Source organism: Zeus faber, assembly GCF_960531495.2.
Source record: "Zeus faber genome assembly, chromosome: 8".
In the NCBI taxonomy this organism is placed as follows: Eukaryota; Metazoa; Chordata; class Actinopteri; order Zeiformes; family Zeidae; genus Zeus; species Zeus faber.
In genome coordinates, this window is record NC_137195.1 from 15,426,623 (window position 1) to 15,439,526 (window position 12,904).

Here is a 12,904-nt window from a genome sequence, read left to right on the forward strand (position 1 = left end):
ATGGACTTGATTGATAGATATAGATATAGAATAATTTAGCAGTTATCATGACAAATATTTTTTGATAAATGAACATTTATTGTTTATTACAATTCCAAATTTGACCCCCACTATTTAAACCAGTGTTTCTTACTATGTCATATTTATATATCGCTGTTATCTGGCAGATCGCCGCCATGTTACAAGCATTCACACTGACAAATACTCACAGTCTCCTTAATGGAGGCCATTGGCAGCTGGCCGGTGGCTGAAACCTAAATTAGAGAGAGTGAGGCTGGCGTCCACACCGAGCCATTTTGAGTCGCCTCTCTGACCCTTAAAGCCCGGAGAGATGAGGATCCAGCCGCGGAGATGAGGCACCTCGTGTGATGTCGGACTGAAAGGCAGGAAGAGGACTCAACCCAAAATGTGCAAAAAATTTTTTTTAACAGACAACAAATTGTGACAAATATATTTGTATACATATATATATAAAAACCTTTATAAATATGTGATACGTATAACCCCATCAATGCTTTTCATAGTGCTAGTGTATTAGCACAAAAAAAGGGGTCAAGGTAAATTAAAAAGGAGAGATTAAAATCAAACAAAAAATGACAAACAAAACAAACCCTCATAGTGCGGTTTGTTTTGATATTTCCTATCACTATTCACTGTTTTACTTGCCTGAATTATTTTGACAAAATAATAGAATTTCATTACATTTTAATATGAATCTATTGAAAAAATAATAAATGTTTGTGGTGTTAAAACATAAGTTGCAAAGACAAAGGGCCATCGGTGCACAAGCTCCTCTATGTACTTTATCCACGTGAAATGTCTCCGCTGTGTCGTCAATACAACCATACACATGTTTGTATTGGAATGTGTGTGGGTGTGTGTGTGTGTGTGTGTGTGTGTGTGTGTGTGTGTGTGTGTGTTGTGTGTGTGTGTGTACGTGTGTGTGTATGTTCAACACGTGTCTCCCATATCAATAGGTTAATAGCTGAGATGTCAGTTTCAGTGACTGGCTGATTAGTTGTGTGTTCACTAATCCACACTGGGGTGGGGAACTATTGGCTTTCTCATTGATTTTGGCGCGGTGAGCAGGCAGAAGATAGAGAGAGGGGAGATCTATTGATTGACCCCAAATTAGCCCCCCCACCACCCACCACCCGCCAACCTGCACTCCCGCTTCCCCGCACTTCTTCGCAGCCTCATCGTTGGGGATCCGGGGCTGACGAGGGCTCAGTCGTATTGGACGCTTTGCCAGTGAACAGAATGCCTCCTTTTTTTATTTTTGGCGTGGGGTGGGGGGGGGGGGGGTCTTGCTGAATTTGGGATTGTTGGTTTGCTGGTGATTGGGCAGCTCGCCATTTGATTGGCTTTGCGGCGGACTCTAGTGCCGTGTGGCGCTTGCCTCTCGCCGTTGAAGAGCAGAGAGTTGGGATTCCTTTGAAGGAGGAAGGGCGGGGTGTTTTTGATCACGAACTCACCAGCCAGTGCTCCAGCGTTTGTTTTACATATTAGACTCAAAATGTCGGCGAAAAATACCCAAATATCAGAAAAAAATATTAATTTTTCAACTCCCGATGATGAAAATGACTCAGGATGTGTTACCGGCCGCCGGAGTGTCCGCGCTCTTTGACTCCCCCCCCCCCCCCCCCCCCCCCCACCCCCGGCTGCCATCTTTTTTCGTCAGCACTTCAAGATCGTCGGCCTGTCGTGTCATATCACCGCTTTTACCGCTCTTTATCTCCATTCCTGTCCCTTGTTCCCTGTCTCTCTCCGCCCCTCTCCCCGATCCATCTTTCCGTCGGCCCGAGCTTTGAGCTTTTTCTCCCGAGCCTTTCCGTCCCATATATCACTCTCTCATCCCTCTCCGTCCGCCTGCCTCTGGTGCTCCTCTCTGGGCTTTCTTTCCCTCCGTCCTCGCACGTCGGCGTCTCCCCACCCCTCTCCTCCCCGGTGTCTGTGTAAGCAAGGGAGAGGAGGTTGTTAAACATTTTTCTTCCCTCTTAATTGTTTTGACTGGGCCGATTGGCATCCCGATTAGGCCCATTGATTTCCTGGTGCTAAGTGCATTGATTTTTAAATTTCTTATTGATCCCCGCTCTAAATCTCCCACACATGCACTTGGACGCAGTCTCCCCTGGTCGCTGGGGGAAGACGGACGGAGAGCGGGATGGAGAGGGAAGGGGAGAGGGTGAGGGAGGGAGGGATAAGGGCCGAAAGAGATAGAGATCGGGATGGGTGAATACGCTGATCAGTGACGGTTAAGTCACTTAACGGGAGGAGGGGCGAGAATTGTGTGAAAATGTGAAAAGTCACAATACAGATACGGATGCATGGACGGCATGGACACCTTCCAAAGTTAGAATACTAAACAGCCTGGCGGCGAGCTGTTTGGTTGTGTCCGTGACTGAGACGTGAGTCAACGCGTGAACAGAGGTTTATGAGCAGCAGAGAGACAGCGGAAATGTCAGAGATGGAATGGGGTGTTTTGTTTTTTCGCTGGCCATTTCAAATGGTCTGCAGAGCCCATCTGTGTGTGTGTGTGTGTATGTGTGTGTGTGTGTGTGTGTGTGTGTGTGTGTGTGTGTGTGTGTGTGCGTGCGTGCATGTGCGTGCGCGTGTGTGTGTCTGTGTGTGTGTGTGTGTGATATTTGTGTTTGTGTTTGTGATATGTTCTGGCTTATGACTCCGTTAGGCTGCAGAGGGCTGCTGCTGGACTCTGAATCTTACTTGCCCACTGGTGTTTCTCTGAAGGTGGTGGATCTAATTGGCCGCATCCGAGTGTCTGTTTGTGTGGGTGTGCACGCGCGTGTGCGTGTGTGTGTGTATGTGTGTGTGTGCGCGTGTGTGTTAGTGTGTGTGTGTGTGTGCGCGTGTTTGTGTGTGTCTGTGTGTGTGTGCGCATGTATGTGTGTGTGTGTGTGCGCACCAAATCTGTGCCCATTAGTTAACCGTTTTTTCCCGTGCAAAACATGTTTGTGTGTCCATGTGTGGGTTTGTGTGTGTGTGTGTGTGTCTCTTCGTGTTCATACGTGCGAGTTCTTCTGCATGTGTGTGCGTATGTGTGTGTTTGTGTGTTTGTGTGCACATTTGACCTTTTCTTGGCATTAGTGTTGAGGCTCAAATTCAGACATTCAGTTGATAGCATTTTCTTTTTATAGCCTCTGTACTTGACCAAATTGTGCTAACCTTTCCTGAAGTCATTTACTGTTTTTCTTTCTCACTGTGCGGTTGAGCATCTGGTGCAACATACAATATATGAGCCACATGTAACATTACTATGTTTCAATTACAATTTAGTCTCTCCGTGGCTCCACTTAAGATAAGTGCTTTCAAATGGCAAGCAGTGGAAAAAAAAATAAACCATTGTCAGAAAAGTATGTGGAGAAAAACCCCCCCGACATAATATCATCCAATTGACAAAGATGATGTAAGGCCAGGAAGAAAGAAATACGAGGTTTTATGAGCACAGTATTATGGTGTTGGGGGAAATGATGATGATGATGAGACAGAGGAGGAGAATGACGAAGATCATCTGAAAGGGCCACTGCTAGAATTCTCCTTTTTTTTTCTGTTTTTTTCTTTTGTTTAATTTGACATTTTGGCCATTTTACTGTCCACAGTTTGGATAGCGCTGTTGATATTGTTTCAGTGCGGGTGTTGTGCTGGAGAGGCAATGAGTGCTGGAGTGTTTAAAATGCATATGGTGTGGAAAGCTGCTGTTTGCTTTGCTGTGATGGGGCCTGTGTTTGCTCTGATGATAGGAATGGCCTTACAGCATGCAGACACTCTTGCACGCACACACACTTACACGCATGCATGCACACACACAAACACACACACACACACCCACACACACGTTTATTAAAAAAAAAATGATCAAGAAATACATGTGGGTTTACACACATTTACATGTACACAAGAGACCACACACATGCAAATTCTCTCTCTCTCTCTCTCTCTCTCTCTCTCTCTCACACACACACACACACACACGCACACACACACACACACACACACACCTGTATGCAGAAACTAAAACATCCCTGACTTGTTGTGACAATTCAGTTCCTTCATACACACACTCACACACACTACAATTACACATACACAAACAAACGATGCACATGCACAAACAGCATGACAGTTAAACACTCGCACAACGTGGACATTACTCACTCACAGACATTCACACACACACACGCACACACACACACACACACACACACACACACACACACACACACACACACACACACACATTTATACTAAAATTTATACTACAAGAATGATTACTTTCTTGTACCTAGAACTCACACTTACTAACAATTACAAATTCATATCAATAATAAATAAATGTCATTTTAATAAGCATGTCATACCAAATGTGTACTTTCAATATGTATAAATTAACTGGTTGGTAGTTAAAAATTAGAAGACTTACAGGATATGTCTGAATTATGTTTAAAAAATGAAGAATGGTACAGGCTTATCTACACACCAAAACAGACCTTGTCCTCTTTATTGTGGACACATTTCCTTTCCAATTTGTTTCTTTCAAAGCTACAATTTTTTTTCAATGAACTTTAGTGAACATTCAGGTAAATGAGTGATCAAGGTCATTTCTGACAAATGACAAAATGTATCTCTGTGTGTGTGTGTGTGTGTGTGTGTGTGTGCGCGTGCGCATGTGTACGTGCGTGCGTGCGTGTGTGTGTGTGTGTGTGTGTGTCGCACCCGGATAATTTCCACAATATTGTCTGCAACCCCCCCGGGGACAGATTTTTCTCCCTCTCTCCATCTTCTCCCGTTTGTTTCTATCTCTGTAAAACGCTGGTTGCTTTGCTGAAATACTGCAGCACTTTATCTGCCCTTTTCTCCTCCTTTAGTCCCCCTCACTCCCCTTTTTCTATCCTTTTTCTCTCCCTCACCATCCCTCTCTCTCTCTCTCTCTCCCTCTCCCCCATCCCTCTATAAACACTTGCGCCACTCACCCTATGCCTCCTCCCTTCTCTCCCTCGTTCTCTATCCTCCAGCTTGGGTCTTTGCGTCCTCCCCCCCAGTTTGTTGTCTGGAAGGGGGGTGGGGGGGTGAGGGTGAGTCGGGGGCGTGTGGGGTGGGGTGGGGGTGGGGGTGTGAGGGGTATCAGGAGCGGCCAGGAACCAATGACGTGGGTGCGACATGTAACCGTGGCACAGGAGAGGAAATCAATACATGAAAGGATGAGGAGCACTGGGGTGGATTACCGTCTGGGGCCCCAGCAACTGGAGGGATGGGGAATGGAGCGAGGGAGAGAGGGAGGGAGGGAGGGAGGGAGGGATGGGGCAACCGTAGATAAGGCCTGGGGGGGGTATTGGGTAGGGGTTGAGGGGTGGGGGTGGGGGTGAGGGGTGGGGGGGTGGGGGGGGTTAGAGGCCAGATTGTCCAGTTCCCCCCCCTCCCTCCTGACCAAGCACTGTTTGAATCTTGACCCCTCCCATAGCACTCCCTCTGCTTCTAAATAACATTCAGCGTCGGCAGACAAGCATAGGTGGACCAGTGGCTACTGCACGCACACACACACACACACACGCACACACGCGCACACACACACACACACGCACGCACGCACGCACGCACGCACACACACACACACACACACACACATACACACACACACACACACACACACATACACGCAGGAGTCTCTATAATGTAGAGTGAATACATAGATGGCTCTCCGTCCGTGGTCACAGCCACCGTGCACTAACACTGCTGATAACCCTTACACTATCTGTGTGGGGAATAATCGGCTGATATTACTGGTGTAAATTAAAGAGTCCCAGAGAGAGAAGGAGAGAGCGAGAGAGAGATAGAGAGAGAGCCGGAGAGTGGGAGAGTGCGAGAGTGGGAGTCGGTGTGTGTGCCCATGTGTTGTGTATGTACTGTATATGTGTGTGTGTGTGTGTGTGTGTGTGTGTGTGTGCATGTGTGTGTGTGCATGTGTGTGTGTGCGTGTGTGTGTGTGTGTGTGTGTGGCGGGATTGGCCACCACTGCCACAGACCAGATAATAAATATCTATAATAAATATCATTATTATTGGGCCAATCTCCCCCAATAATGGAGCCTCAGTGAACGATGGCGCGGGGGAATTCAGTTGGATATTGGCAATATATCAGCATTGATTATTGAGAGTGCTGACAGAGAGAGGGAGGCAAAGTTAATAAAAACTAATAAAAAAGACAAGGAATACAGAAAGAACAAGGGCTTTAGATGGATCGTCCGCTTACAGTCTGCAAGAGAGGGAGAGAATGGAAGGTTAGAGGGAGAAAGGAGAGACAAGTGTACAGGCGTAGTGTGTGGGTATGTGTGTGTATGTGTGTGTGTGTGTGTCTCTGTCTGTCTGTCTGTCTGTCTGTCTGTTTGTCCGTCTATCTGTTTTCCTCTGTACATCTGTATGTCTGAGTGGTTCGAAGCCATTTTGAACTTTTGTGGTGAGTTTGCATGCTTTTTGATATGAACAAAGGGTCAAATTCATTGTGAACACATGCACACACACGTGTGCTGTACATCCCTACCCCACACACACCCACGCGCACACACCCACACAAACACACACACATACACACGCACGCACACACGCACACACACACACACACACACACACACACACACACACACACACACACACACACACAAAAACGCACACACATACACACGCACGCACACATTACGAATGCATATGTCCCTCAATTGTTTTACTTATTCTTTTCTTTTACCGCACGTGTGTGTTCCTGTTTGTTAGTGTGTGTGTGCGCTCGGATTGATTGAATCTTGGCTGGATCTGAACTCAGAATGCAAACATTATGGCTACAAGGACATTTACACTGACAAATACAATCAACGCACATATACAGTGCACGCACACACACACACACACACACACACACACACACACACACACACACACACACACACACACAAACACACGCGTGGACTCACACACACGCACATAAAACTACCAAACTTCATAAAAGGCCATGCATCATATCCATATTATCTTGACAAATCTATACATCATGGCAGGGTGTGCGTTTATGTGAATATTGCATCTCGCTGTGTGTTATTGTTCTGTGTGTGAGGAGAGGATATGAAGGCGGCGGCCGGGGTCCTCGCGCTGCTGTGTCGGGTGGAGGCCGGGTGACAGTGAGAGAGCGTTGTCCATTCTAATAGGGCCTTGTTAGGCCGCTGACAGAGCCAGAAACGCCACCGCTGGCTGCTATCGATTCCCGACCGACGGCGTTATTGATGAGCGAGAATTTAATTCAACCAGCTCGTTTGTCAACATGACATCACCATTTAACCACCGCCCGTGACATGGAAGCGAACACACATGGACAGACACGTGCACCCACACACACACGCACACACAGATGCAAAGTTGCGCAAACGGACACACACACACACACACACACGTACGCCGTGAAAGAATGAAATTTCAGCCCCGACCGTGGCGTCGTGGAGCACTCACACACACACACACACACACACACACACACACACACACACACACACACACACACACACACACACACACACACACACACACACACACACACACACAGGTTGAGCTGCTGCTTTACGCTCGGAGGACAGAGTCCTCACGTCCTCCCTGTTTTTTCTTTTTCTTAGAAAAAAAATAATACTTATACCTGTAGCAAAAAGCCCTCATACAATGTCCCCCTGCTGTATTTGATAGCTGCTGGGTGCCCCGCACTGACGACAGCGACGGCTTCTCCCGGCTCTCTTATTTATTATTATTTATTTAGGAACTGTTTAAGTTCGGGAAGGTTACTTGAATCATGTAATATATTTGGACTCCAGCTGCTGAGCCACTTCAACCAAACCCTCTGATGGTAAATGTATTAAGTAAAACGCAGTGTAAGATTAATACTATGTGTACAAAAGGTTTTTTGGGTTTTTTTGCCCCTGAAATCAAATTTTAAAACTTCAGAAAAAAACTGTTTATGTTTTTTATTAGGGAAAAGAGTTTGAAAACAATTATTAGTAAATGAGTATTAGGATATAATGCAAGAGCTAATTACTAAAAAGAGCTTTTCCATTGTACAGGATTTACAATTTCCTAAATTGAAGTTTCATTTTTCAAAATGAAACTGCGTCATTATTTTGAATTATTAAATACTTCAAATCAATTGTTTATATTTTAGAAAAAGAAAAAATAGATCATTATTGCGTCCCCATTAATTTCAAATTCATCAACGTGTTATTATGTTATGAGTTTGATATTTATGTTGGTTTCTTCCATTTTGGAGTCATTTAAAAGGTTCCTTTTTATATCTTCTTTCTCGACACAATTGAAAAAAAAACTTTTTTTAAAAAAGAAAGCAAAGTTTCACTTAAAAAGGAAAGTGCTTTTTGGCAGTGAAGTTCATTGTGACCGATAAATACGTTATTTTAACACAGCAGCTAAGGACGATAATCAGTGTTTTGATTTAAGAATGAATGTATATTTGTAAAACAATGACTCAGTGGGTATTTTTTTTTTCCGGAGAAAATTGAAATATGGAATACTCCATACTCCACAGCCAAAATCCCCAAACTTAATTACTTACATCCAGTGTAAAATATTACACCAATTACAGGGTTTTCCCCTCTAAGACAGACAAAGGCAAAGGGAGCATTTTTTACAATAAAATGGAGGAAAGACAGAGCCTAGAAACAATAGAAGTAGATATACTGTATATCTCTGTATGGACTGGGAGGCTTGATAGATAGGGAGGTGGACAATCAGGGCCGTTTGGGCCCCCGGTGAGAGCAGTCCAGCATGGCTTATTGGCTAGAGCCCCCCACCCCCCAGGGAGTGCTCTCTCCCCCGGCCCCGAGGGCCCCATAAGGTCCCCGGGGAGCATGGCTTTCGGAGCCGACTCCCAACAGGGCTCCTATAGGCACCTAGCTAGACACACACTAAAGGGCCAGTCCGCTGAATGTGCGTAGGTGCTCAGACCCAGACAGATTGACTGACTGAATTTTTTGAATTTTAGGAGGGAAGATTTTGGGGTGCAGTGTGCCGTTTTGTGAATCGCTTGTGTGTCATGTTTTGGATCAAGCATTGCACAAACACAAAGCATCTTTGCAGGTTTTGCTATAATGAAATATATATAAATTGGGGTCTCATTGAAATTCAGCGCATGGCTATAATTCGAGCCAGACGTGGACAGAGAGTTTGCATCCACCCTTAAAGTTTTTGGGCGCACATAAAATGCACAAATGACATTATTGACTCATCAGAGGAGTGCGATACATATAACAATGTTCGATTCTGTGGTAATTTTGGGCACATGTCAAGTGGAGGAAAAAAATGTTGGTCAAAAGTGCGTGGAGCAGGAGTGGGTGGATGCTGTAGGTTAGCCCCCCCCCACCCCCCCCCCCGCCATCCTCCTCTACCCCTCCAACACCATCTTATTTTCCCCTCCTTCAATCTCACACACCCTCCTCCCTCCATCCCTCTCTTCCACAGACGCGCACAACCACACTACATTCTACAAGAAATAATTGCTTTTGTCTGGAAGGAGTGTAGGGAGGAGGGAATGGGGCTCGCATGGCTCCCTCTGTCGAGAGAAGGGGGTGCATGAAGGACAACCAGTCACTTCTCCTTCTCTCTCTCTCTCTCTCTCTCTCTCTTGCCCTCTCCTTCTCTCTCCCTCTCTCTCTCTCTCTTGCTTCTTGCTCCCATTCTATGGCTCTGCTCATTGGACTTGCGGATGCCATCTGTCATACGTGAGGTGAAGGGAGAGGGACAATAAAGCCTACTTGTACCATTGTGCTGTCTTCGTACAGAAAATGGATGAAACACCTTTTTCATTATTGAGAATATTTCAGTGCAGTATGGGCTACGGAGAAATGTAGGCCAACACCTTAATGTCGGCTAGTGTCAGGGCATCGGATGAAATAATAAAGGACAAGGCTGAAGATGTTGAAGCCAATATTTTTGGGATTTGATTTCCTTACAGTATAAGCAGCCAGCAGCGTCGGAAAGGGGTACAGAGAAGCACAAAAACGGTCCTACACAGAAAAGGATTCCGGTCTGACAGGGGTTGGAAGGCGGGGAGTGGGGAGGTGGGGCTTTCTCGGGCCTATTGATTTGCCCGTATCGACTGCAATGTTTAAGGTATAGATTTTTCTATTTAAAAATCTATATTGACAATAATCTGGTGTGTAAGCGGGCGGCGTTGAGTGATGCTGGCCTGTAATTGACAGCGTGTAGCATATCAGTGTTGGCGTGAGGAGGAGAAGGACGGGGCAGGGAGGACAGGAAGGAAAGGAGAAAAGAACCTGCATGGGACCGATGGAGGAGGCCAGGAGGAGGTGGTGGAGCTCCAGCCGTCCGGGTCACGCCGTGTACGCTGATATTGGGCCGGTCCTCTTCTGCTTGGAAGAGAGTGACGCTTGACTCCCTGGTATAAATACTTCATTTGCATATCGGACATTTGTGTTTATTTTTATTGGAAGTGTGAACACCTGAAAGGAGTGTATTGATTCGGTCACAGTTATTATCATTGCAATTGCATCAACCCACATTCTGCATGGTTCATACATTCATTTCATAACCATTCTCTTTGTATTCACATACAATAAGAGTGAGTGGTTGGTTTTGCTTTGTTTTTCGGTACAGGCTTGACTAAACCAGGGTGTAATATAACCCTATGGGACTTGGTAATAATAATAATAATAATAATAATAATAATAATAATAATAATAATCATCATCATCATCATCATAATAATAATAATAATAATAATAATAATAATAATAATAATAATAATAATAATAATAATAATAATAATAATAATAATCAGGAGAGAAGTTGACTTGAGGGATCCATGTTATTGACCTTAAGCTGTATCCGTGTATTATTCTCTGTCACACAATCTCCAAGGCAGGCCAGGCCACTAATGCAATAATCACCATTGGCATCATTATAGTCGGTATTATTAAGAGGAGGGGGGGGGGGGGGCAATCCAGAAATCAATACAGGATACCTTTTGCAGCGGTAGTGGAAACGAGGGAGATGGGGGTGGGAGGAAGGATGGAGGGACGGAGGTGGGGAGGGAGCTGCCGGGTGGGTGTGGGTGTGGGGGTGGGGGTGTGGGGTGGGGGTGGGGGTGGTGCTGATGTGTGTGAGTAGTAGCTGGTCCTCTCTCGCCTCAATGTTGCGGCCAGCGTAGTGGCAGATCGCTAGGAGTCCTGGAGGGAGCCGGGTCGAGTGGGCTTTTTTTTTGGGGGGTTCCCAAAAAACAAAAAAAAAAAAACAGAAAAAAAAAAAAAACCGGGGGGGACAGACAGACAGACAGACAGACAGACAGACAAAAAGACACACAGGCGGACGGACGGAAAGATTTGGCAAGTGACACCATAACCGGATAGCGTTTTTTGTGTTGTTTATTTATTGATTTATATATTTATTTATTTCTCTATCGATTGATTGCGTTTTAATTACTGCCTTGTGACAGTGCACGAGGGAGGAGGAGCGTCAGGGCCGAGCGCGCGCCGCGTCCGCTTTTTATTATTATTATTATTATTATTATTATTATTATTATTATTATTATTATTATTATTATTATTATTATTATTGTTGTTGTTATTGTTATTTATTAGTATCATTATTATTATTATTATTATTATTATTATTATTATTATTGTTTTATTCTTTTACAGACGTGTTTGTTTGCTGCTGATCTGTAAAACCGGGGCTTTTTTTTTTTCCAAATGTGTTCGCAAAGCCATTCGCTGGCTCGCGCGTGCGGGTAAACGTCTCCGTAGCCTTCATGCACGGGGGAGAACGGGGAGTGCGTTCAGCTAGACACCGACACGCCACGGACGGAAGCGAACGCGCCGGTGATCCCGATAATACCGTAAATTACGACTGGCCTTTAACGCGCCTTCGCCAGCGCGCACCGTCCGCCCGTTTCCTTTGCGCGCGTCGTCGTTTCAAGGCGCTCGTTTCGTTTTCTCTTCTTTTCTTATATATATATATATATATATTTTTTTTTCTCTCGTTCCAAGCGAATACCAAAAGCAGTGATGCTACAGGAGGCTCCGGCGGTTCTCATGCCTCCCAAACACACCGTGTGGCAACACTGAGGACAGAGCAGATCAATTAGATGCATTATTATTGTTTACTCGGACGGTAGGTGCGTGGCACTGAAAAGCCTTTTTTTTTTTTATTATAGAGCCACTCCAGCAGGCCTACAATTGTAATACAACTTTTTCATATCGGTCAGTTTTTTTTTTGTTGTCCCCCCCCACCCCCCTTTCTGTCCGTCTGTGTGTGTGTGTGTGTGTGTGTGTGTGCTGGTCTGGAACCCCGCAGCACTCAAGGGACCACGTACAGTTCATCTTTTCTATGCATAATTACACCAAAAAGTAAATGACACCTGAAAATGTAAAATAGTCTTGCAGCCAGCGTAACCTATTTACCTGTGTGAGTTTATCCAAACCAAATAAACACTAAACCAAAAAAAAAAAAAACTGTCTACCTGAGAGAGGGGCGAAGATTACACACAGCAGAGGAGAGATATCATTGCAATATATCACGTCCAGTCCCGTTATTCGCAACCGAACAAGAAAGAAGCCGGAGGAAGATCATGTTTGTCCCCTTGCCGGTGCCGTTCGTGTTTCAGAGAACCGCTCCCGACCTCAGCGCCTGGCGTCTCAAGTCCCCGCTGGCTCTCCGCTCCAACTCCGGTAAGACGCCCCGCTTCTCGCTCCGTCTCCATCTCCCCCCTCCCCTCCCTCCGGCCGCGGCTCGATCCACCGCGTCGGCCACGGCCGCCCGTGCATCCACCTCACTCCGCCGCCACCGGCACCGGCACCATCACCACCACCACCACCACATGCTTCACAAACGGA

At 45.6% G+C, this 12,904-nt stretch overlaps 1 protein-coding gene across 1 annotated transcript in view; it reads left to right on the top strand.

Moving 5' to 3' along the window:
- Positions 1-12,639: 12,639 nt before the first annotated feature.
- Positions 12,640-12,904, top strand: part of pou2f2b (POU class 2 homeobox 2b) — a gene marked incomplete at both ends in the record, with an annotated part of 39,532 nt that continues 39,267 nt past the window's right edge. The window contains one exon of the mRNA XM_080004776.1: positions 12,640-12,739. Coding sequence (XP_079860902.1) covers positions 12,640-12,739 — 100 coding nt within the window. The remainder of the gene's footprint in view (positions 12,740-12,904) is intronic.